Source organism: Malaclemys terrapin, chromosome 21, assembly GCF_027887155.1.
Source record: "Malaclemys terrapin pileata isolate rMalTer1 chromosome 21, rMalTer1.hap1, whole genome shotgun sequence".
Lineage (NCBI taxonomy): Eukaryota > Metazoa > Chordata > Testudines > Emydidae > Malaclemys > Malaclemys terrapin.
Window position 1 is genome coordinate 12,085,557 of NC_071525.1, and position 24,625 is coordinate 12,110,181.

Genomic DNA, 24,625 nt, shown 5'->3' on the forward strand with positions numbered 1-24,625 from the left:
GAGTGGGTGCAGCAGGGACATGAGTCAGTACGAAAGGGAATGAAATCTGACCGAGACACTGAGCACTTGTCAGAAAGCTCTCTGCACCAAGCAACACACGGACGAGGAATGGGGACAAATGAGGTGAGGAAGCTTCTGATTGAAAACTAGCAAGAGAGTCCATGAAAAACGTGAAGACAGGCAAATGGGCGATGTATTAATATCAGGACAATGTGAGTCCCGGGGAGGCACAGGCATGAACTAATGGACTTACCTGCCGGCGCAGTAAAGAAAAGTTCTGGGGATTTAGGAAGGTTCCGGGGAGCCAGTTTTTTTACAAAAGATCAAGAGCAATCCTGGTGTTACTGTCAGTTCACTCTGACCTCTGCCCCTTGCAAAATGATGGACTATTAAAGCGAAAGCTCCCTCAACCTGTGCATGGAGGATACTGAGGCGATGAGCAATAAGCAGCACTGGGAGCTGACTGAGAATGAAGGAGAAGAGACAAACTTGATTTTGGTTTTTTGGCTAGAATTCCACAGTCGGCAGCAGAAGAGGAGATGGTACTGGAGCTGCCGTGTATCTGGAGTTTGGTTTCCTGTCACGCGGAACCTCTGCTTACCTCAGTCACTCAGATTGACTCGGGAGTTGCTGAAAACTGGAGGAAGAACTGCCAAAATAATCCAGCCAATTCACAATAATGGACCATGAGATAGAACTGTGCTGGGAACTACAAGGATGGATGGATGGAAGTCACAGAAAGAAGCAGATTTCCAGAAGTAGTCAGCATACAGAATCAGGGCCACATTTCTAAAGAGCTAAGCGTGCTGAACGCATGTTGGGGGCTCAGCTCCTGAGAATCCAGCCCTGGCTGTCACAGTGGGATTGGCTTTGTACCAAGCACTTTCAAAGATGTGTCCCTGAGAGCTCTTGAAAGCCAGGCCCTGCAGGTCTGGGAGCGGGCAGCACAGCCATGAAATTCACCAACAACCCCCACTAGGAGGAGCTGCAAATACCAGTGGAGACACAGAAAGGATCCCAAGGCAGCAGGAGATTAGAGTGATCAGAATCAGAACCCTGAACGGTACACGGCTCTGTTCCACATGCAGAGCACACTGACTCATTAAACATAGGCAGGGAATAGCAGCAGCGATGTCTTGGAAATGCAGCACGTGCAGCACGTGAAAAAACCACAGCAGCCTGAATATTCACAGGAAGAGAATCCGGGGCAGCTGGCAGGACGCGGACAGCAGGTTAGACATGAGCTGCTAATGCACTGGGGCAGGAACAGAGGGATCACACCCTAGAGCAGGGGTCAGCAACCTTTCAGAAGTGGTGTGCCAAGTCTTCATTTATTCGCTCTAATTTAAGGTTTCACGTGCCAGTAATACATTTTAACATTTTTAGAAGGTCTCTTTCTATAAGTCTTAATATATAACTAAACTATTGTTGTATGTAAAGTAAATAAGGTTTTTAAAATGTTTAAGAAGCTTCATTTAAAATTAAATTAAAATGCAGAGCCCCCCCGGACCGGTAGCCAGGATCCGGGCAGTATGAGTGCCACTGAAAATCAGCTCACGTGCTGAAGGCGGCACGCGTGCCATAGGTTGCCTACCCCTGCCCTAGAGGCTGTGCCAAGGACACTGTTCAGCTCTGGACAGCTCAGAGAAATGATCTGGGGCTGGGAAGGCTCAGTTAGGGGAAGAGAGGAAGTTCCCAAGTGCTCAGCAGCCCATTATTCTCCATGGGGCTAGGGGCTGAGCCTCCTTTGTTCTCAGTGGCAGCTGGGAGGAGTCAGGCTTTTTTGAACATCTGGCCCTAAATTGGCTTCCAACAAGCAATGAAAAGGCAGTGAAAGACACACCTCAACCCCTCTGGACAAGGGCGACAGGATTAAAGCAACTCCCCTAGCCTCATTTGCATCAAGGATGAGACAGGGAGGCATCCCCTTAGCATACAGAATGGAGAACAGAGATTCCAAGGCAAGAACCGCACTGAACTCTGGGGGATCTCTGCTCCAGATGTTAATGAACCCACGCCTGCACACACCCAGCTCAGCAGTTATCAGACCAATTCTAGTAATAAATCCTTTATTGGTATCCAAAATACTGAAGCTCTCTAATTGCATTGTGAGCTCCTTCGAAGGAACACCACCCATAGCCAGGAATGAGCAGTTCCTATTGTCTAGCCTGAACAAAACAACTTTGGTATACTCCCCTGAGCCATCAGTTTACCCACAAAAAATTCTAGTGTGCTCCCTTGAACTATTATTGTTTCCCTACAAAAACTCCTACCCATGCTCAAGTAAGTGCTCTGATGCCTGGATCCAACAGCTGCATCAGTTCCATTGGGACTTCATCTTCTCCTGACTGATCGTGCTGGGGGCTCTGCCTGTCTCCAGCACTCAGGACTCTCTGCTACCACCACCAAGTGGTAACCCCGATTGATTCAAGCTTCACGGAGTGGTGAGAACCCATCTCTCTCTCTCTAGGTAAAGCCTTCTGACCCTGACTTTGTGATCACTTATAGTTTTCTAAACCTGACTTTTGTAATCAAATTTAAGTTAGATTTAATATTATAACGGTTCTGTTTGTTTGGCTCCCCTTGTATGGTTATTACCTGGCAATAAATAACTTTAATGGTTAAGCTGGTTGCTTCCCTCCCTCTCTCTCTCTCTCTCTGCAGCAACGCTCCTCATACCTAAGCTAAAGATCCCTATAGCACCCAAAAATCCTGTGGGGTTTGCTCATCAAGTGGGTTACGACCAGAACAATTGTAACGTGAAAGTGGGGATAGGGACGTGCTGAACCTGGGGCATAGGAGGGTGGCAGCTTGGAAGTGCTGCTCGACCCAGTCTGCTGAGTCCAGGGGCACATAAGGGTGGCAGATTGAAAGTGCTGCTTGACCCAACCTGCTCAGGCGTGCTCTATTCCAGTGCAGTGTGCATGGCATATGAGAGTGACAGCTTGGAGGTGCTGTTCAACCCAGCCTTCTGAATCCAAGGGCCTATGAGGGTGACAACTTGGAAGTGCTGCTCGACCCAGCCTGCTGAGTCTAGGGACATATAAGGGGTCAGCTTGGGAGTGCTGATTGACCTGGTCCTCTCAGATGTGCTCTGTTAGTGTGTGTGTGTGTGTGTGTGTGTGTGTGTGTGTGTTCGTCTGATTCTAGGGCTGGAAGAACCCGGCCCTGGGGAACCTAGGGCCTGCAGGAGAGCTCCACTGGGAGGGAACTTGCAGAAGGGAGGAGTAGAGCTCCGTATGAGAACACAAGTGACACAAGCAGTACATGGATAGAAATACAGAACCCCATCTCCAGAAGAGTAACCCTAATAAATGAGCATACCCCAAAGTAACAGGCAAATCTGGCCCATCTGTTCTGGGAGGAGAGGGCGGGACACCGGGGAGTTCAGCCTGTCAACATGTGCAGGGTGTTAACAGATAATAAGGGAGAGGGCAGACTCAGTTCAGTATCCTGCACAGAGTGCAGCTCGGAGCAGTGGGCTGCCATCCCAGAAGGGGGGAGCAATCTGAATGTCCAGGAAGCCCTTCTGAAAGTGTGCAGCTGGATCTGGCTGGAGGACGGGTGGGAGCCCCGTCCCATGGGACTGGACAAACACCTCCAAACTTCCTGCAGGGCCAGTCCTGCTCTGCCCTGGGGATGCTCTAGAAGGGACCAGCAGGATGTTTCCAGCTATTGCAGTCCCTGATGTTCAGGGCCAGCATTTCCTCCCCATTGCTGGCTGGCCCTGGTGCCACACCTGGGCTCCAGCTCACCCCTGGTCCACAGGCACCCACATGGCTGGCTGCTCTCTTCCCATATCACTATCCACAGGCGGGTAGCTGAGCAGCCCACCCCCCTCCCTGCCCCAGTTCAGCCTCATCTCTTGTCCTTACAGCAGCAGATAATGGCTGAACCCAGCCCAGGCTGTGTGGCTCCCCTCCCAGCTCCCCACAAGCAGCGCTCTCCTCCTCCTGCGCATGGGCTCCCCGGCCAAGCAACACCTATCAGCTCCTGCAGGGCTCTGGAGAGACAATCTGCTCCCCTCCTGCTCTGCCACGGGGGGCCTGAGGAGCCAGTGGGGAGAGAGGGGAGCAAATGAACAGGAGAGGAGGGAGGAGTGAGCATAGGAGCGCGGTGAGGAGTGACCCAGGGGGAGAGTGGGGAGTAGGGAGGGCAGAGCAGCAGAGAAATACCAGAGAAGGAAGAAAAGAGGAACAGGTTGGAGGAGGCAGCAGCAGCTTCACGGAGCCCACGCCAAAGAAACAGCTGCAGGAGCTCAGAGACAATCTCCCTGAGGCTCAGCATCTGCAGTTGGCTGGGTCCATGCTGGGGCAGGGCCCGTTCCGTGGGACACTCCAGTGTGCTTCCGGAGAGCACCACCCCTGGCAGGGGGCGTACCCAACATACGTTCCCAACACACACAGAGCTCCCCAGCAACAGGTGTTCCCAACACATCTGGGGCTCCCCAGCAGGGGGTGTTCCCAACACACCAGGAGCTCCCCGGCAGAGGGCGTTCCCAACACACCCAGGGCTCCCCAGCAACGGGTGTTCACAACACACACAGAGCTCCTCGGCACGGGATGTTCCCAAGACACCTGGGGCTCCCCGGCAAGGGGTCTTCCCAACATACCTGGAGCTCCCCGGCAGGGGGTGTTCCCAGCATGACCGGAGCTCCCGCAGAGGGTGTTTCTAACACACCTGGGGCTCCCCAGTAGGGGGCGTTCCCAACAGACCCAGGGCTCCCCAGCAACGGGTGTTCCCAACACACCAGGAGCTCCCCGCAGTGGGGTTCCCAACACACCCAGAGCTCCCCGGCAGAGGGTGTTCCTAACACACCGGGCTCCCGAACAGAGGTTGTTCCCAACACACCAGGAACTCCCCAGCAACGTGTGTTCCCAACCCACCGGTGCTCTCCAGCAGGGATATTACCAACCCACCCGGTGCTCCCTGGCAGGGGGCATTCCCAACACACCCGGGGCTCCCCGGCAGGGGGTGTTCCCAACACGATCGGAGCTCCCCGCAGAGGGTGTTTCTAACACACCTGAGGCTCCCCAGTAGGGGGCGTTCCCAACACACCTAGGGCTCCCCAGCAACGGGTGTTCACAACACACACAGAGCTCCTTAGCACGGGATGTTCCCAAGACACCTGGGGCTCCCCAGCAGGGGGTGTTCCCAACACACCTGGGGCTCCCTGGCAGGGGGTGTTCCCAACACACCTGGGGCTCCCCGCAGAGGGTGTTTCTAACACACCTGGGGCTCCCCAGCAGGGGGCGTTCCCAACACACCCAGGGCTCCCCAGCAACAGGTGTTCCCAACACACCAGGAGCTCCCCGCAGGGGGAGTTCCCAACACACCCAGAGCTCCCTGGCAGAGGGTATTCCCAACACACCAGGAACTCCCCAGCAATGGGTGTTCCCAACATACCGGGGCTCCCCAATAGGGGGCGTTCCCAACACACCCAGGGCTTCCCAGCAATGGGTGTTCCCAACCCACCGGAGCTCTCCAGCAGGGGTGTTCCCAACCCACCCAGAGCTCCCCGGCAGGGGGCATTCCCAACACACCTGGGGCTCCCCGGCAGGGGGTCTTCCCAACACGACCGGAGCTCCCCGCAGAGGGTGTTTCTAACACACCTGGGGCTCCCTGGCAGGGGGCATTCCCAACACAACTGGAGCTCCCTGGTAGGTGGTGTTCCCATCACAGCCGGAACTCCCCGGCAGGGGGTGATCCCAACACACCCAGAGCTGCAAGGGGTGTGCTGCACAAACCCAAGGGCACACATGAGATGGCTCCAGCAATGGGGGGCGAGCCCCACAAAGGGACAACTCCAGTGTATTTGGCAGTGTATCAAAGATGCTCCGGGGAGCCAAGTGCAAGGAGAGGTTCTGGTGCGTGTCCCCAGAGATGGGAGGAGACAGCAGGCAGGTGCTCCATGCCCTCTCTGGTGCCCAGTGCTTACCATTGATGTCCAAGTTGTACCTCACTACGACGCTGCCCATGGTGCTGGTGGCCATGCAGATGTAAGTGCCGCTGTCGCTCTTGTTGAGGAAGGGGAGGGTGAGGACTCGGTTGGTGTTTAGATTCAGGGGGACATCACTGCCCTCCTTCGTCCACAGGAACTCCTGGGGGCTAAGAGGAGGGGGGTTAGTGAGAGGCAAGGGGCACCTCCCCGATGGGCACACACTGGGCCGGCACCGCCCATGCAGCAGCAAGTGCTGGCTTCAGGGGTCAGCCCAGCTGGGAATTTGTTACAGCAGCTTCAATTTCCCAGGGGCCCTTGCAGACTGTGACACGGGCCTGACTGCATCCCACTGAACTGGCAGGAGCTGCAGCGCCCCTGGGGCAGGCCCAAGCAGCAAGGCTGCAGCCCGGTGAAGAGAGCATTGAGGGGTGCAGGCAGCCCTGCAGGAGAGGACAGAAGCCAGAGGGGCTGGGGAGGTGTAGGCGCTGGCGCTTACATCGGATTGCCCTGGGCTTCACACTGCAGCCGCAGCTCCTCGCCCTCCCGGGGGTAGGGGGGGTCCGGCTCGATCGTTGCCGTTGGCTTAACTGGAGAGAGGGATAAAAGAGAAAGGTAAAAATCAAAATCCTGGGGCAAGTTCTGTGCTGCCGTCCTCCACACGGTGTCCCTCCCCCCACAACTGCAGCATGTCCCTCACTACACCCTGAGTGTGCCCCTCCCTCCTTTCAGCCGCAGAGTGCCTCTGCCCCCAGACACTCACAGCGTACCCTTCCCTCCATAAACCCGTAGCATCCACCTCCCTCCCTACACCTGCAACGTGCCCTTCCCTCCATAAACCCACAACATTCCCTCCCTCCCTACACCCACAGCGTTCGGCTCCCTCCCCTAAACCCGCAGTGTGCCCCTCCCTCCTCTACACCTGTAGCATTTGGCTCCCTTCCTACACCCACAGGGGGAGTGTAGAGGTTACAGAGGCGGGAAGGTGCCCCTTAATCTGTCACTTGAGGTGTAATTAAACCCCAGGGGAAGGGGGGAAGGAAACACACCTCACTTCTCCCCACGGAGGTGTGAACATGGGAAGGACCTATAATGTGGTCACAAAATTGCATTTCGGTGTGACCATTGGAAGTGCTACTGACTGTATGAACTTCGGATTAAGCAGAAGCAGCAGCAGATGCTCTGTCTAGCAGTGTGGGGCCAGAACACCACTGGGGTACATGCGGGGTACTCCGGCTCGGTTCTTTTGGAAAGGGGGAGCAATGTGGCGAATAGGGAGTCTTGTCTGTACCACTTGTGAAAGGTGGATGATTTTATGAAACTATACCAGGGAATGATGGTGTCATGGGAAAGCCGGGCTGTGCCATACCTCTGCCAGGCCAGAGACACCGGTGAGTGATCTGAGCTCAGAGATCCTTTAGTCAAAGTTCAATGCCTTGGGACAATGGGTTTGCTCCTCCTCTGGTGAAGAGTGGCAGGGGGTTGGGGAGGGGGGTAATGGCAACTGACCAAAAGGTAGAACAAAGGAAGAAGGTGACCCCAGCAGGAGTCTCTAAATTGACTCAAGGGGAGAAGGGGAACTGGGGAGAGAGCCACCTTGCACCAGACTAGGGTGAGGGAGGCTGCTGCAGGGGCAGGCTAGGCAGTGGACTGGAGGATCCTGCCTGCCTGGCAGACAGAACCCAGCTGATCCTCCAAGGGAAGGGATATTGTGGTTACGGGGTTTTGTTGACCGGGGCTCTCCTGTGCTTTACATGATTAAATATAAAGAGCATAAAATTGTTAGACTGAATAAAATGCATGTGTGTTGGGGGGGTGCTGACTGCTTCACAATGGCTGCCTGTCCCCGAGGTAGTTAAACTGCACCCCTGTCTACACTACAAACGTACGTTGATATCACTATGTCGCTCGGGGTATGGATTGAGCGACGCAGTTATACCAACCTAGCCCCTGCTGTAGACAGCACTATGTTGCTGGGAGGGCTTCTCCTGCGACACGGCTACTGCCTCTCAGGAAGGTGGAGTGCCTATCCCGACAGGATATGCTCAGCAGCGCAGCTGCACTGCAAGTGCAGACAAGCCCTGCAACCCGAAGCTTCCCACCTGTGGGGTGGAGATCTGGCAGAGGGTGGGTTTAAGTGTGGGGGAGTTTGAAGGATCAGTGCTGCACCCCAAGGGGCTGGGCAGCTGGACAGCGAGTTCCAGTACTCAGAGGGGGGTGCCAGAGAGATGGCACGCCTAGGGACCCTGAGATTGGGGCTGTGCCAGGGAGCTTGAAACACCCCTGGGAATGCAGAATGGAAGAGGCTTGGGTTCCCCACACAGCAGCCCCAGTGGGTGGCCAGGAAGGGGTGCTCCCTAAGAACTGTGCCACCCTCCCTGCACCCAACCATGAGGTGCTGCTTCTCTGACACTCACCTGAACCGTGCACTCCCCCAGACACCCACAGCCTAATACCTCCAGTGTTTGCCTCCCCACACACGCTCACAGCATGCACCTCAGACACCCACACAGTGTACAGCTCTCCCCTCAGGCACTGTGCCCCTCACCCAACACAAACACTGTACTTTCCACAGCTTCACAAAGCTGCATTGCCCACCCCCGCCCGTGTGCATGGGAGGGTACATAGTGGTGGGTTGTATGTATGTGTAGGGGGATGGTTAGCTGGGGACTGGGTGTGCGTGGGGGGGGTTAACAGTGGGCTGTGTCTGTGTAGGGGGTAGCGGTGGGTTGGGTGTGCATGGGGGGGGGTAGAGGTGGGCTCCGTATGTGCGTATTCATGATTAGCGGTGGGCTATGTGTACATATGTTGTGGTTAGTGGTGTGCTGTGTGTGTGCATAGGGGTGGTTAGCGGTGGGCTGTGTGCATGGATGTTTAACAGTGGGCTGTGGGTGTGTGAGCATAGGGGTAGATAGCAGTGGGACGTGTGTGTATGCATAGGGGTGGTTAGTGGTGGGCTGTGTGTGCGCATAAGGGTAGACAGTGGTGGGCTGTGTGTGCGCATAAGGGTAGACAGTGGTGGGCTGTGTGTGTGCATAGGAAGTGGTTAGCAGCGGGCTGTGTGCATGGGGGGTAGCAGTGGAATGTGTGTGCATCGAGGGGGGTGTTTAACAGTGGGCTGTGTGTGTGCATAGGAAGTGGTTAGCAGCGGGCTGTGTGCATGGGGGGTAGCAGTGGAATGTGTGTGCATCGAGGGGGGTGTTTAACAGTGGGCTGTGTGTGTGCATAGGAAGTGGTTAGCCGTGGGCTGTGTGCATGGGGGGTAGCAGTGGAATGTGTGTGCATCGAGGGGGGTGTTTAACAGTGGGCTGTGTGGGTGAGCATAGGAAGTGGTTAGCAGCGGGCTGTGTGCATGGGGGGTAGCAGTGGAATGTGTGTGCATCGAGGGGGGTGTTTAACAGTGGGCTGTGTGGGTGAGCATAGGAAGTGGTTAGCCGTGGGCTGTGTGCATGGGGGGTAGCAGTGGAATGTGTGTGCATCGAGGGGGGTGTTTAACAGTGGGCTGTGTGTGTGCATAGGAAGTGGTTAGCAGCGGGCTGTGTGCATGGGGGGTAGCAGTGGAATGTGTGTGCATCGAGGGGGGTGTTTAACAGTGGGCTGGGTGGGTGAGCATAGGAAGTGGTTAGCAGCGGGCTGTGTGCATGGGGGGTAGCAGTGGAATGTGTGTGCATCGAGGGGGGTGTTTAACAGTGGGCTGTGTGGGTGAGCATAGGAAGTGGTTAGCCGTGGGCTGTGTGCATGGGGGGTAGCAGTGGAATGTGTGTGCATCGAGGGGGGTGTTTAACAGTGGGCTGTGTGTGTGCATAGGAAGTGGTTAGCCGTGGGCTGTGTGCATGGGGGGTAGCAGTGGAATGTGTGTGCATCGAGGGGGGTGTTTAACAGTGGGCTGTGTGTGTGCATAGGAAGTGGTTAGCAGCGGGCTGTGTGCATGGGGGGTAGCAGTGGAATGTGTGTGCATCGAGGGGGGTGTTTAACAGTGGGCTGTGTGGGTGAGCATAGGAAGTGGTTAGCAGCGGGCTGTGTGCATGGGGGGTAGCAGTGGAATGTGTGTGCATTGAGGGGGGTGTTTAACAGTGGGCTGTGTGTGTGCATAGGAAGTGGTTAGCAGCGGGCTGTGTGCATGGGGGGTAGCAGTGGAATGTGTGTGCATCGAGGGGGGTGTTTAACGGTGGGCTGTGTGTGTGCATAGGAAGTGGTTAGCAGCGGGCTGTGTGCATGGGGGGTAGCAGTGGAATGTGTGTGCATCGAGGGGGGTGTTTAACAGTGGGCTGTGTGGGTGAGCATAGGAAGTGGTTAGCAGCGGGCTGTGTGCATGGGGGGTAGCAGTGGAATGTGTGTGCATCGAGGGGGGTGTTTAACAGTGGGCTGTGTGTACATGGGGGGGTTAGTGCTGGGCTGTGTGTACACAGGGGTGATTAGCAGTGGGCACTTTGTGCAGCAAGTTGGTAAGCAGTGGGCTATGTGTGCATGTGGAGGGTGGTTTGCAGTGGGATGTTTGTGCATAGGGGTGGCTAGCCATGGGATATGTGTGCGTCAGGGTGCTTAGTGGTGGGATTTGTGTGTGCATAGGGGTATTTAGTGGTGGGCTGTGTGTGGACAGGGGTGCTTAGTGGTGGGATACGTGCATGTGAAGGGGTGTTTAGTGGTGGGCTGTGTGTGCATGTGGAGGGTGGTTTGCGGTGGGATGTTTGTGCATGGGGGGTTATTGGTGGACCTTGTTTGTGTGTAGGGAACGGTTAGTGGTGGGCTGCGTGTATGTGGGATGGTTAGCGGTGGGCTATGTGTGTGCATATTAGTGATTAGAGGTGGGCTGTGTGTACGTATATAGCAGGGTGCTGGTGCAAAGGCACCTAATTAGCCCCTGCTCAGCCAGCCCCAATCAGGGGAAATAGATTGGGCTGGTCAGAAGCCTGGTGCTTGGCCTTTAGAATTGGCTGCACCTGCAGGCCTGAGGATTCAAGGGCTATAAAGGCTGGCTGGCCCCCAGAAGAAGGGGGAATGACCAGGGGAAGGTAGGTCTGTTTGTTGGCTGGCTGAGGGCAGACTCTGTTTAGGAGAGGAGATTATCAGGCCTGCAAGCTCTGTATATAGCATAACACTGGTGGTGGGAGAATGTTATGTAAATAAAGCCATGGGTGCTGCATAACTAGAAGCCTCTCTGAGCTTTATTGGGGTGGGCAGAGGACTTGTCACAAGTGGGGGGGGGCTTGTCTGGTATTTAGTGCCAAAGACACAGTTTGGTGACCCGGCAATGGAGAGCACCCTGCAGTGGCTCACTGAACAACAGACAGAGATGCAGAAAGCACTGCAGTCCTTCCAACAGTCCCACCAGGTGGAGAGGCAAGTTCTACTCACTTGGCAGGTAGAGCAGCAGAGGGCCCTACAGGACTTCATCAAGGAGCAGTTGATGGTGCAGCAGCTCCTGCAAAAGCTGGTGAGTCCTGCTGGGGGAGATGGCACCCGTGTCCCAGGCCTCGGCCTCTGTAAGATGGCCCCAGCAGATGATCCCGATGCCTTTTTGGGTACCTTTGAGTGGGTGGCCCTGGGTGTGGGATGGGACCGGACAACGTGGGCCCTGTGGCTGGCCCCCTATCTCGCTGGGGAGGCACAGGCAGCGTATATGACCCTGACGGATGCCCAAGCCAGGGACTACAATGCAGTGATTTTTGGACCGCCTCGGGCTTTCGGCTGAGAAATATCGGCAAAAGTTTCAGGCAGCAGGGTGGGTAGGGGGCGTGCGGCCCCGGGCCTTTGCTCAAAAATTAACAGATTGGGCAACACGGTGGTTGAGGCCCGATGCCCACACCATGGGACAGATAATGGATCAAGTGATCCTTGAACAGTTTATACAGTGCCTCTCCGACAGCATGCAGGTTTGGGTGCGGCGACATCAGCCGGCCACTGTAGAAGCTGCCGTGCAAAGAATGGAAGACTATGCAGAGGCTGACTTCCCACTGAGGGAGCATCGGGCCCTGTGGGACACAGGGGGGCAGGAAACCCTGTGAGCACGCTGGGGTGAAGCTGGTACACAGGTGATGGGAGGAGCCCAAGGGGACCCCTAGCCGCCCGGGGCAGCTTGTATGCTGGTGGTGTGGACAGCTGGGACATAAAAGCTGGGATTGTCCAGTGATGGAATGTGGGGCAGTTGAATTTTGTGGATGGACTAAGACTGGGGGGTGGAAAAAGAGGTATGGGTTGGCCACTATCCGGGTGTGGGTTGGGAAAAGGCCCCAGAGTGGTCTAGTGGACATGGCCTCCGCTTGCTCCCTTATACGGCGGCACTTAGTGAAGCCGCATTGGCTTATCCCTGGGGAAAGGATGTTAGTAGCATGCATTCACGGGGATAGGGAATATTGTCCTGTGTCCCAGGTACCCCTTGAAGTGCAAGGGCAGTTTACCTGGAAGCAGGTGGGGGTAATAGAGGGGTTGGCCTACCCTGTGGTCCTGGGGCTGGACAAGCACCCTCCCCAGAAGGGGAGCGAGACCACGGAGAAGGGACCGTCGAAGAAAGGGGGAAAGAGAACCCTGGAAAGAGGGGGCAAGACCCTGATGGAGGTGGACCCGGTGCAAGGGGAGGCTCCACGACATCCATGGGGAAAAGACGAGCAGCCTAGACAACCAAGCCAAAATAGGGAGCCTGAAGGAGTAACCAAGGAGCAAAGGGAGCTTCCTGGGCAGGATCACCTGGGGGAGGGAACCCCAAGGAGGGTGGAAGAAACACAACAGGGGGAGGCCCAACATCTAAGGGACAGAGGGCCTGGACCAGAGACGGGGCCGACTCGGGGCAGTGGGCTCTGAGCCGTCGCCCCCACTAGAAAAGGAAGGGGATCCTCCAGGACGGATGGCCCAACCATGTGACTGGTGTGAGGACCTCTGGGTGAGTGTGTACCTGTGGGGTGCCCCACCCTCTACCCAATACACCTTTTGTGGGTGAGGTGTGCCAAAGCCCCACAGGGTTGTGCCTGGGGATCCCTCGGCTGGGCAGGGAGCCCAACTCCAGAGTAAAACTCCCGGCCGAGGAAAGCGGGGCCGGGGAAGACCAGGCCTGGCATCAGCTTAAGGGGGAGGTGTGTAGTAGGGTGCTGGTGCAAAGGCACCTAATTAGCCCCTGCTCAGCCAGCCCCAATCAGGGGAAATAGATTGGGCTGGTCAGAAGCCTGGTGCTTGGCCTTTAGAATTGGCTGCACCTGAGGATTCAAGGGCTATAAAGGCTGGCTGGCCCCCAGAAGAAGGGGGAATGACCAGGGGAAGGTAGGTCTGTTTGTTGGCCGAGGGCAGACTCTGTTTAGGAGAGGAGATTATCAGGCCTGCAAGCTCTGTATATAGCACAACACTGGTGGTGGGAGAACGTTGTGTAAATAAAGCCATGGGTGCTGCATAACTAGAAGCCTCTCTGAGCTTTATTGGGGCAGCCAGTGGGCCACAGACGAGGGGTGGGCAGAGGACTTGTCACAACGTAGTATTGGTTAGCAGTGGGTGCTTTGTGCGTGGGGATGGTTAGCAGTGGGCTGTGTGTGCATGCTGCGGGTGGTTTGTGGTGGGCTGTTAGGGCATATAGAGGTTGGTTAGTAGAAGGTTTGTGCATAGGGGTGGTTAGTGATGGGCTGTGTGTGTGTGGATGGGTTAGCTGTAGGCTGAGTGCAGGGTCTGGTTAGCGGTGGGCTTGTGTATGGACAGGGGTGGTTAGCATTGGGCTGTGTGTGGGTGGGTGGTTAGAGGTGGGATGTGTGCACATAGGGGACGGTGAGTGGTGGACTGTGTGTGTGTAGGAGGGTGGTTAGTGGTGTGCTGTGCCTATATAGAAGGGGTTAGCGGCAGGCTGTGTGTGTGGGGTTAGCGGTGACCTGTGTCTATGTAGTGGGGCTTAGCGGTAGTCTGTGTGCATAGGGGATGGTTAGACATGGGCTGTGTGTATGTAGGGGGTGGTTAGCGGTGGGCTGTGTGGTGCATGGCAGGGGAGTTAGGAGTGAGCTGTGTGTGCATCGGACAGTAGCAGTGGGATGTGTGCCCATAGGCATGATTAGCAGTGGGGGGTGTGTGTGTGTGTTGGGGTGGTGAGCAGAGGGCTGTGTGTGCATCAGGGTGGTTAGCGGTGGGCTGTGTGCATAGTGGGGTAGCAGTGGGTTGTGTGTTTGCATGGGAGGGTTAGCTGTGGACTGTGTGAGTGTAAGGCATGCCTAGCGTTGGGCTCTGTGTGCGCATAGGGGGTGTTAGTGGTGGGCTGTGTGTATGGACGGGGTGGTGAGCTGTGGGATGCATGCATGTGAAGGAGTGTTTAGTGGTGGGCTGTGTGTGTGTGCCTATTAGTGATTAGCGGTGGGATCTTTGTGCATGGGGATGGTTAGCAGTGGACTGTGCACATGCTGGGGGTGGTTGGCGATGGGCTGTTTGTGTAGGGGTTGGTAGTGGTGGGTTGTGTGTGCACATAGGGTAAGAGCACCAGAATCACTGTACAAGTGTGGGGGGGCCACCAGAGCCAAACCTGGTCTCCCCACTTTTTAACATGGGTGTTTGGTGGTGAGGGAGTGGCATTGATTAGTGGCGGGCTGTGTATGGGGGTGTGGTAGGCAGAGGGCTGTGGTGGGGTGTGGCAGGTTGGGGGGGGTGTCAGGCAGTGGGCTGTGTGGAGGATGGTAGGCAGAGGGCTGTGTCTGGTGTGTGTGGGGGGTGGGGGTGGGCTGTGGGGGGTTGGGGTGGGCTGCGAGTGGGCATGGGTGACATGTAGCTATAGGTGGGGTGTTCATGTGAGGCACAGGGTATCTGTGAAGGGTGGGTCACTGGCTCATGCCTCTTTTCAGTCTTGTCTGCACCTCATCATGCTCCCGTGACACTCGGAGCACAGTCCCTGGATGCCTCCCCCTCCCTTGCTGTGGCTGGCCTGTACGTACAGTGGACCTGCAGTTTCTGGCTGGTGGATCTCTCTGAGTTCTGCAGGGACTCATGATCCACTGTGCAGGTCACCTCCACGTCGTTGTCGTCTTTGGTGACGGTGAACTCAACATGGCTGGTGACGGTGAAGGTTTTCCCATTGGAGTCTTCCATCACCTCGGGGGCCCCACCTTTGGGGGGCAAAGGAACAGGTGTTATCAGCGTGGGGCCTGCACAGGGCATGGGAGTGAGTCATCTCACCCACAGGCCCCCTCTGCACCTCACCTGCTGCTTCAGAGCAAGGGACAGGAGCTGCTAGTGAGGGGAGAACCTCAGCTAGTGGTTAGCTGGTGCCCTGCAGGAGGGTGCACGGCCCTTCCACCAGTTATCCTGGCCTGTCTAACTGGTCCTGAATCCTGGCCCCGGGGCCCCTTAGGGCAGAGAATGGCACAGGCAGTGTATTGGGCATAGTGGTTACCAGTCTTCCTTTGCAGTATCACTGAGTGTCCCCTTGGTGGTGGTATGAGGAGGCACGGCTGGAGCCTGACCTGGTGTCTCAGGGCAGCTCGTTGTGTTGCCTCCCACCCTTGTCCTCAGATTCGAACAGCCTCACTGTACTGGCCCTGCTCTCCCTGGGGGGCCCCAACATTCCCCCAGGTGGGGTCCGAGCAATGGCCAGGTCACCCGAGAGCTGCCTCCACATCTCCAATGTACTGAGTGCTGGCCCCTGACTGGGGGCCCAGCTCAGATCATTTCCCCCCAGGGCACAACACGTTGCCTTGGGCACCGAGTCCCCGCTGGCCCACAGGGGCAGGTTCCTCTAGGGTTCCTCACTCTTTCCCAGCCCTCATTATTACCGTACCAGGCTCTGTGCTGCCTCCCTGCTCCCCCTTAGCAGACTCACAATGCACCCCAATGCTGCAGGACCCTCTGCTGCCCATGGCCATGCTGCAAAGGGACTGTGAGTTTTACTTTGTTTTACTCAGACGGGTGATGCTTACCCCTTTGCCCACCTCAGGCCCTAGGGGGCAGCTCCCTCTCTGCAGGCTCAGCCCCAGGGAAAGATCTTGGCTAAGGTGCCACCCACCTGGAGTGGCCGCTTATGCCCCAGGGACAGCAGTGCCCCAGCCTAAGGCTCTGGGCTGAGGCAGCCTCCGCTTTTTACTGAGCAGGGCCAGTTTCTCCCCTTCTGTTGCAGGACAAGCTGCAAGGTTCAGGCCTTACCCTGCTTCACCAGAGCTGGGCTCTCCGTATGCCCTAGTGCCCTGCAGCCAGCACCTACCCTGCAGCTCCTTGTTGCCTTTCTTCCAGCGGAGCTGGGCAGCTGGCTTGCTGCCAGAGGATCTACACGTCAGCTGGGCCGTCTCTGTCTCTCGGATGGGCAGCTCGTAGCCAAAGATTTGAGGGTTCTGGGGGATTCCTGGGGGAGGGGGCAAGAAACAGAGAACATCTTGTCCCTCCGCACCTCTGAACTGCCCTCCTGATGGCTCCCAAGCACACGAAGGACAAGGGCAGGCGCAGAGAAAAGGGCAGGCACAGACACACGGATACACAGGCAAACGTATACACAACACTGGGGCACCTACAGACACGTGCACAAACAGGCAGGGACGGACACATGGATATCATAGAATATGAGGGTTGGAAGGGACCTCAGGCGGTATCTAGTCCAACCCCCTGCTCAAAGCAGGACCAATTCCCAACTAAATCATCCCAGCCAGGGCTTTGTCAAGCCTGATCTTAAAAACTCCTAAGGAAGGAGATTCCACAACCTCCCTAGGTAACCATTCCAGTGCTTCACCACCCTCCTAGTGAAATAGTTTTTCCTAATATCCAACCTAAACCTCCCCCATTGCAACTTGAGACCATTACTCCTTGTTCTGTCATCTAGTACCACTGAGAACAGTCTAGATCCATCCTCTTTGGAACCCCCTTTCAGGTAGTTGAAAGCAACTATCAAATCCCCCCTCATTCTTTTCTTCTGCAGATTAAACAATCCCAGTTCCCTCAGCCTCTCCTCATAAGTCATGTGCTCCAGACCCCTAATCATTTTTGTTGTCCTCCACTGGACTCTCTCCAATTTTTCCACATCCTCCTTGTAGTGTGGGGCCCAAAACTGAACACAGTACTCCAGATGATCTCACCAATGTCGAATAGAGGGGAACGATCACGTCCCTCGATCTGCTGGCAATGCCCCTACTTATACAGCCCAAAATGCCATTAGCCGCCTTGGCAACAAGGGCACAGTGTTGACTCATATCCAGCTTTTTGTCCATTGTAACCCCTAGGTTCTTTTCTGCAGAACTGCTGCCTAGCCACTTGGTCCCTAGTCTGTAACAGTGAATGGGATTCTTCCATCCTAAGTGCAGGACTCTCCACTTGTCCTTGCTGAACCTCATCAGGTTTCTTTTGGCCCAATCCTCTAATTTGTCTAGGTCCCTCTGTATCCTATTCCTACCTTCCAGCGTATCTACTACTCTTCCCAGTTTAGTGTCATCTGCAAACTTGCTGAGAGTGCAGTCCACGCCATCCTCCAGATCATTAATGAAGATATTGAACAAAACCGGCCCTAGAACCGACCCTTGGGGCACTCCACTTGAAACCGGATGCCAACTAGACATGGAGCCATTGATCACTACCTGTTGAGCCCGACGATCTAGCCAGCTTTCTATCCACCTTATAGTCCATTCATCCAGCCCATACTTCTTTAACTTGGCGGCAAGAATACTGTGGGAGACCATATCAAAAGCTTTGCTAAAGTCAAGGAATAACACATCAACTGCGTCTGTGGATGAGGGGAAAGCAGTGATCTCCTCATAGAAGGCAATTAGGTTAGTCAGGCATGACTTGCCCTTAGTGAATCCATGCTGACTGTTCCTGATCACTTTCCTCTCCTCTAAGTGCTTCGGAATTGATTCCTTGAGGACCTGGCTCCATGATTTTTCCAGGGACTGAGGTGAGGCTGACTGGCCTGTAGTTCCCCAGATCCTCCTTCTTCCCTTTTTGAAAGATGGGCACTACATTGGCCTTTTTCCAGTCATCTGGGACCTCTCCCGATTGCCATGAGTTTTCAAAGATAATGGCCAATGGCTTTACAATCACATCCACCAACTCCTTTAGCACCCTCCGATGCAGCGCATCCAGCCCTGTGGACTTGTGCTAGTCCAGTTTTTCTAAATAGTCCCAAACCACTTCTTTCTCCAAAGAGGGCTGGTCACTTCCTCCCCATACTGTGCTGCCCAGTGCAGCAGTCTGGGAGCTGACCTTGTTTGTGAAAACAGAGGCAAAAAAAGCATTGAGTACATTAGCTTTTTTTCCACATCCTGTCACTAGGTTGCCTCCCTCATTCAGTAAGGGGCCCTCACTTTCCTTGACTTTCTTCTTGTTGCTAACATACCTGAAGAAACTCTTCTTGTTACTCTTAACATCTCTTGCTAGCTGCAACTCCAAGTCTGATTTGGCCTTCCTGATTTCACTCCTGCATGCCTCAGCAATATTTTTATACTCTTTCCTGGTCATTTGTCTAATATTCCACTTATAAGCTTCTTTTTTGCGTTTAAGATCAGCAAGGATTACACTGTTAAGCTAAGCTGGTTGCCTGCCATATTTGCTATTCTTTCTACACATCGGGATGGTTTGTTCCTGCAACCTCAATAAGGATTCTTTAAAATACAGCCTTTCCCCCTCATGTTATTCTCCTATCTGCAGACACACTCGGACACATGCAGACACACGGACATACCCGAGACACATGGATGTGCAGACACACACCCAGACACATGGACGGGCACATGCGGACACACGCAGACACGCATACACATGGGCACATGCAAACACACAGACATGCCCAGACACGGAGCCCTGGCTGGGGGCTCTGCCACTGGCTGCGGAGTGGGAGTGGCTGGATTGCTCAGATTGGGGCTGTGAGGAGAATCCAGGCCCTGTAGCTTGGAGGGGAGCCCAGGAGCATCCCAAAGGGCCGTGGCCAGGCATCTGGGGGCCGAGGACCCACCCCTCAACGACAGCAGGGAGCCCAGCTCAGGAGCTGGCAGGGTGAGGGAGGGGATTGTGCGGGCTGCTGCCAGGCCAGGATTACACTCACTGGGCCCCGTGCGCAAGCAGGCTCTGTCACCCAGGGCGCTGAGCGGGTTCCCCAGGGGAAGGGAGTCAGAAGCCCTCACCCAGCACGGTGACGAGGGCCTTGGCCGTCCGCACAGGCATGGTGAAGATGGAGCAGGTATACTCGCCCTCATCTGCCAGCACCACGTTGCTGATGCTGATGGCCAGCTCGTTGGGTGTGGACTTCACCAGCTGGATCCTGTTATCCCGGAGCGCTGGGGCCAGAGCGAGAGGGGTTAGCAATGCTGGCCGGCCAGCTGACCAGCAGGGGTGGGTACGACAGCCGGGGCCGAGAGCCAGCAGGAGCTGCCAGGTCATACTTCAACCCAGCAGCACATCCTCCTGCCTGAAGGGCACGGCTTCCCCTCCCCCCATGGGGCACTGCTTCCCCTCCCCCCCCATCCCCAGGGGGGAATGTTTCCACTCCCGACATGGGGCACTGCTTCCCTTTGTCCCATCCCCATGGGGCACTGCTTCCCCTCATCCTCGCAAGGTACTACTGCACCTCATCTATGCCCCCCTCCACAGGTCTCTACTTCCCCTCCGCCCCCTTTCTTTCCCTGAAGTACTGCTTCCCCTTTCTGCTGCCCCCCCGCCTTGGGGCACCATTCCCTCTCACCCCACCCCTCACTTAGGGGCAAAGGCTGAGGAATGCTCTCTGCAGCCTGTTCCCCTCACAGCCAGTCTAGCCCGAGGCCCAGGGAGCGGCGAGCGGGGCCTTTCCAGGCCCAGCTGGGGCTGCCGACAGTACCTCGTTTCTCCCCAAAGTACAGCGTCTGCTGGGCTGGGTTGGACCACTGCAGTGAGGAGTCGTCGGGATCCTCCACCTTGCACTTCAGCACCACGGTGCCACCTGCCACCACTGTCTCATCGGATGTTGTGGGCTGGCTCTCTGTGGGCAAACGGGGAGATGTCAGCTTGGGCTGAGCCCCCTGCTCCAGGGCACCATCCCTCTCCCAGCAGCCCGGGCTCCTGCCCTGTGTGCGCTGGGATGAAGGTGAAAGACCATCTTTGGCCAGATGGAAGCATGACCCCTGCCGCTGGCTGACCTTGCTGCATGTCTGTGCCTGGGCTTTGGGAGGCACATTCCAGCCACCCCACTCCCTGGGGTCATGGCCCCGAGTTCTCATCCCGCCTCTGCTCCTTTGCCTGGCCGGAGTCAAAAGGCCCTGGCCAGTAGCCCCAGCACACAGCACTGGCTGTAGGCGGCTCCACTCCCACTGGCTGTACAAAGAGGCTTTTCTCCTGTTGTGCCCAACTCACCCCTCCCCACCACACCCCTAGATAGCAGCTGCTGGGTCTCTGCAAGGGCCCATGCCCACAGCAGGACAACACACTGGCCACGTGGGCTGGGTGCAGAGTCAGCACTAGGCTGGTCATTCACCCTGGGCTCACTGGCATCACCCACATGGAGCAGATCCTGATTCCAGGCAGCACCTGGCACTGCTCTTTCCATAGGGACTGGTGTGGCCTTCTGCCTATGATGCATCCTGACCAGAATCTGCGCTTGAGCCCCCTGCACCCACTATGTATGTCAGAACCGCCAAGGGCAGTTGGGACTGTAGCCCACGAGCCCACCAGGGACAGCCTGATGCAGTGCGAATACCTCGCCCAACAGGGACAGCCTGGCACAGCGCAAATCCCCTGCCCAACAGGGACAGCCTGGCACAGCGCAAATCCCCTGCCCATCAGGGACAGCCTGGCACAGTGCAAATACCTCGCCCATCGGGACAGCCTGGTGCAGCGCAAATCCCCTGCCCATCAGGGACAGCCTGGCACAGTGCGAATCCCCCGCCCATCGGGCAGAGGCTGGACCAGAAGGACTTGTCCCCCACTCCAAGAGGGACAGATGGATGCAATGAACAGAATAATGATAAATAATAATCAACTCAAGAGGTGGGCATGGCATGGTGGAAGTGGGGGAGGGGCGCCTCACAGAGTGGGGGAGGGCTGGCTTATGGGGGTTGGAGAGGCTGAGTCCTGGGGAAGTTTCTGGATACCCTGGAGCATCAGGGTGGATGGCGCCTTCTGTGGGGTGGGGAAGGGCATGTCAGCCCAAAGCAAAGGGAAGGGAATGGGGGACCCCAGAGGCTCCCCCTCCCATGTTCTCTCTCCCCTTCAGTCCCAGATTGGGGGGCAGGATGCAGGTGTTGGGCTGAATATCTAGGGAGGAACTTCCTGCTCCAGGCCTATGGCTCCCCTGCCCTCTCAGGGTGCCTGGGTCTCCTGGCTCCCCTGCCCAGAGCCCAGCTGGCTCCAGCATGCCCAGAGAGTTTGGAGGCTGCTGCAGGGAGCAGAGTCAGCAGCAGGCTGGAGCAGACTCCAGGCTTGTGACAGTGCTGACCATGCAGCAGATCCCCACGTGGCACGTGCAGCAGGAGAGGCCAGACCAGTCCCTCAGAGGAAATCCATGCTGGGCAGGGGATCGGGCAGAAAGCGCCCTGCTACCCCGAGTGCAGGCTGCAAGACTCACGGGGAGTGCCAGCTGTCCCCTCCGTCAAGTGGGGCTGTTAGAGGGGTGGGTCTATGTCAGGACTAGGCAAACTTTTGGGTCTGAGGGCCATATCATATGGAAATTGTATGGCGGGCCATGAATGCTCACAGAATTGGGGGTTGGGGTGCGGGAGGAAGTGAGGGCTCCGGCTAGGGGTGCGGGCTCTGGGATGGGGCCAGAAATGAGGAGTTCAGTGTGCGGGAGGGGGCTCCGGTCTGTGGCAGGGGGTTGGGATGCGGGAGGGGATGAGGATTCTGGCTGGAGGTGAAGGCTCTGGGGTTGGGCCAGGGATGAGGGCTTTGAGATGCACAAGGGGGGCTGGGGGTGGAACAGAGGGGTTCAGAGTATGGGAGGGGGCTCTGGGCAGAGTTGGGGTGTGGGAGGAGGTACAGGTTCTGGGCTGGGGTTGTGGGTTCCACAGTGGGGCCAGAAACAAGGGGTTCAGGGTGTGGGAGGGAGCTCTGGGTTGGGGCAGGGGATTGGGGAGTGTGGGAAGGAGCTCCAGGCTGGGGTAGGGGGTTGGGGTGCTAGGGGGTGAGTACTCTGGCCAATGGGAGCTGCAGAACTGGCGCTTGGGACGGGGCAGCGTGCAAAGCCCCCTGGCTGCCCCTACGAGTAGGAGCTGGAGGGGGGCATGCCGCTGCTTCCAGGAGCCATGTGGAGCCACAGCACACATGGAGTGGGGCAAGCCCCCGACCCCACTCCCTGGCTGGAGCTCAGGGGCTGGATTAAAAGGTCTGATCGGCCGGACTTAGCCCGCGGGCTGTAGTTTGCCCCACCCCTGGTCTATGTGGAAGCATTTAACATGTGTGAGTGTAAGGGGTGTGTGTATGTGCGCGCATGTGTGTGTACATGTAACGTGTGTATGTCTGCACATATGTAAGTATGTGTTTATGCACGTATCAGGGTTTTGCAGTTTGTGTGTGAATCCGAGTGTGTGTGTGCGTGTGTGTGTGTACCAGTGTGTGTTTGTGTGTGTGTATCAGAGTGTCTGTTATGGGCTGAGTGAAAACTTGTTATGGATTGAGTTAAACCCCTTTGAGACGGGTGTGAATGAACCCTTCAATTAACTAACTGTCAGGATCATAGAATCTTAGAATATCAGGGTTGGAAGGGACCTCAGGAGGTCATCTAGTCCAACCCCCTGCACAAAGCAGGACCAATTCCCAGCCAGGCCTTTGTCAAGCCGGGCCTTAAAAACCTCTAAAGATGGAGATTCCACCACCCTCCTAGTGAAAATAGTGTTTCCTAATATCCAACCTAGACCTCCCCCACTGCAACTTGAGACCGTTGCTCCTTGTTCTGTCATCTGCCACCACTGAGAACAGCTGAGCTCCATCCACTTTGGAACCCCCCTTCAGGTAGTTGAAGGCTGCTATCAAATCCCCCCCTCACTCTTCTCTTCTGGAGACTAAACAATCCCAGTTCCCTCAGCCTCTCCTCATAAGTCATGTGCTCCAGACCCCTAATCATTTTTGATACCCTCCGCTGGACTCTTTCCAATTTTTCCACATCCTTCTTGTAGTGTGGGGCCCAAAACTGGACACAGTACTCCAGATGAGGCCTCACCAATGTCGAATAAAGGGGAACGATCACGTTCCTCGATGTATTGGCAATGCCCCTACTTATACAGCCCAAAATGCCGTTAGCTTTCTTGGCAACAAGAGCACACTGTTGACTCATATCCAGCTTCTCGTCCACTGTGACCCCTAGGTCCTTTTCTGCAGAACTGCTGCCTAGCCATTCGGTCCCTAGTCTGTAGCAGTGCATGGGATTCTTCTGTCCTAAGTGCAGGACTCTGCACTTGTCCTTGTTGAACCTCATCAGGATGAGTTAGTCAGAATCCCCAGCCCTAAGATAAAAGGGGACAGACAGGAGTTTGGACTGAGTGGACAGAGGCTAGGGTTTTGCTGAGTAGTGAGAGTGTTTGTGTGTGCATGTGTTGTGTGAAAGCAGAACACACAGAAACTGAGAATAGACAGAGAGGGGCTGAGGCAAAAAGCAAGGAAGCCAAGCAGTAGCCAGTGAACACAGTGGGTATCTCTCCACTGCAATTAAAACCTGCGGTTGGCCTGTGCCAGCTGACTTGGGCTCACAGCGCTTGGGCTAAGGGGATGTTTAATTGCAGTGTAGACTTCCAGGCTCTGGCTGGAGCCTGGGCTCTAAGACCCTGCAAGGTGGAAGGGGCCCAGAGCTCAGGCTGCAGCCCAAGCCAGATCCCCCAGGCCACAGTTAAACAGGCCCTTAGCCTGAACCTCACAAGCCCCAGTCAGCTGGCAGAGGCCAGCCAAGGGTGTCTAACTGTGGTGCAGACATACCCAGTGTGACCCTGGAAGAAGCTAGAGGGAGAACTTTGGGGTCTGTTTGCTAAAGAGGCTTGAAGCTCCTCCCTGCTTTTCAATTCTTTGTGTTCAGAGTACAGGATTTTTTACATTCTTTGAAATAAACAAAACGGCATCACAGAAATAGCTATCACCAATTTCTACTCCCACCATCCCCACGACCCCAAACTTTGACTAGCCGCTCAGGTCAAAAAGGGGTAACAGCCGGTGTCGGTGCAAGTGTGTGTCAGTGTGTGTGTGTATCAGTGCATGTGCATGTGGATGTGCACGTGCAAGCTAGGGAGTGTCTCAAAATGGCTTGACCTGGCCGGCCACTCAGGGATGACCCTGGCGAGGGGATGGGGCTGATTGGGCAGGGTCTATCTATGGCTATTAGCCAAGATGGTCAGGGATGTTACCTCTTGTCCCAGGTATCCCTAAACCTTGGATTGCCAGAAACTGAGACTGGATGACAGGGTATGGATCACTTAATAATTACCCTGTTCTGTTCATTCCCTCTAAAGCATCTGGCACCAGCCACTGTCAGATGACAGGATGATACTGGACTAGATGGACCATTGGCCTGACCCAGTATGGCCATTCTTATGTTCTTATGACATGGTCTCCTTGCATATCAAGCACCACCCAGAGTGATCTCTGGTGATGTACTTAACGTGGTGTGGTTGTATAGTCAGTTTATGTCCATCGCTGGCCGTCTTGTCACATCACCAAAGCTTTTGATGCCCCATGATCATGGGCCACACAGCGGCATTCCTTGGTACGCACACTTTGTAATTCGTTGTTCTTCCATTCTAATAACATATCCTCACAACAGCATGGGCAAAACTGGAGTGGCCTATGTGTCACGGGTGCTAATCAAACCTG

At 55.8% G+C, this 24,625-nt stretch overlaps 1 protein-coding gene across 3 annotated transcripts in view; it reads right to left on the minus strand.

The window, feature by feature from the left end:
• The window catches only part of CADM3 (cell adhesion molecule 3), a 139,714-nt gene that overhangs the window by 25,148 nt on the left and 89,941 nt on the right, over positions 1-24,625 (minus strand). For all 3 annotated transcript variants that reach the window (XM_054011049.1, XM_054011050.1, XM_054011051.1), the window contains 6 exons: positions 19,677-19,817; positions 18,988-19,140; positions 16,089-16,226; positions 14,827-14,997; positions 6,438-6,528; positions 5,939-6,108 (listed from right to left, as the gene is read on the minus strand). In XM_054011049.1, coding sequence (XP_053867024.1) covers positions 5,939-6,108; positions 6,438-6,528; positions 14,827-14,997; positions 16,089-16,226; positions 18,988-19,140; positions 19,677-19,817 — 864 coding nt within the window. The remainder of the gene's footprint in view (positions 1-5,938; positions 6,109-6,437; positions 6,529-14,826; positions 14,998-16,088; positions 16,227-18,987; positions 19,141-19,676; positions 19,818-24,625) is intronic.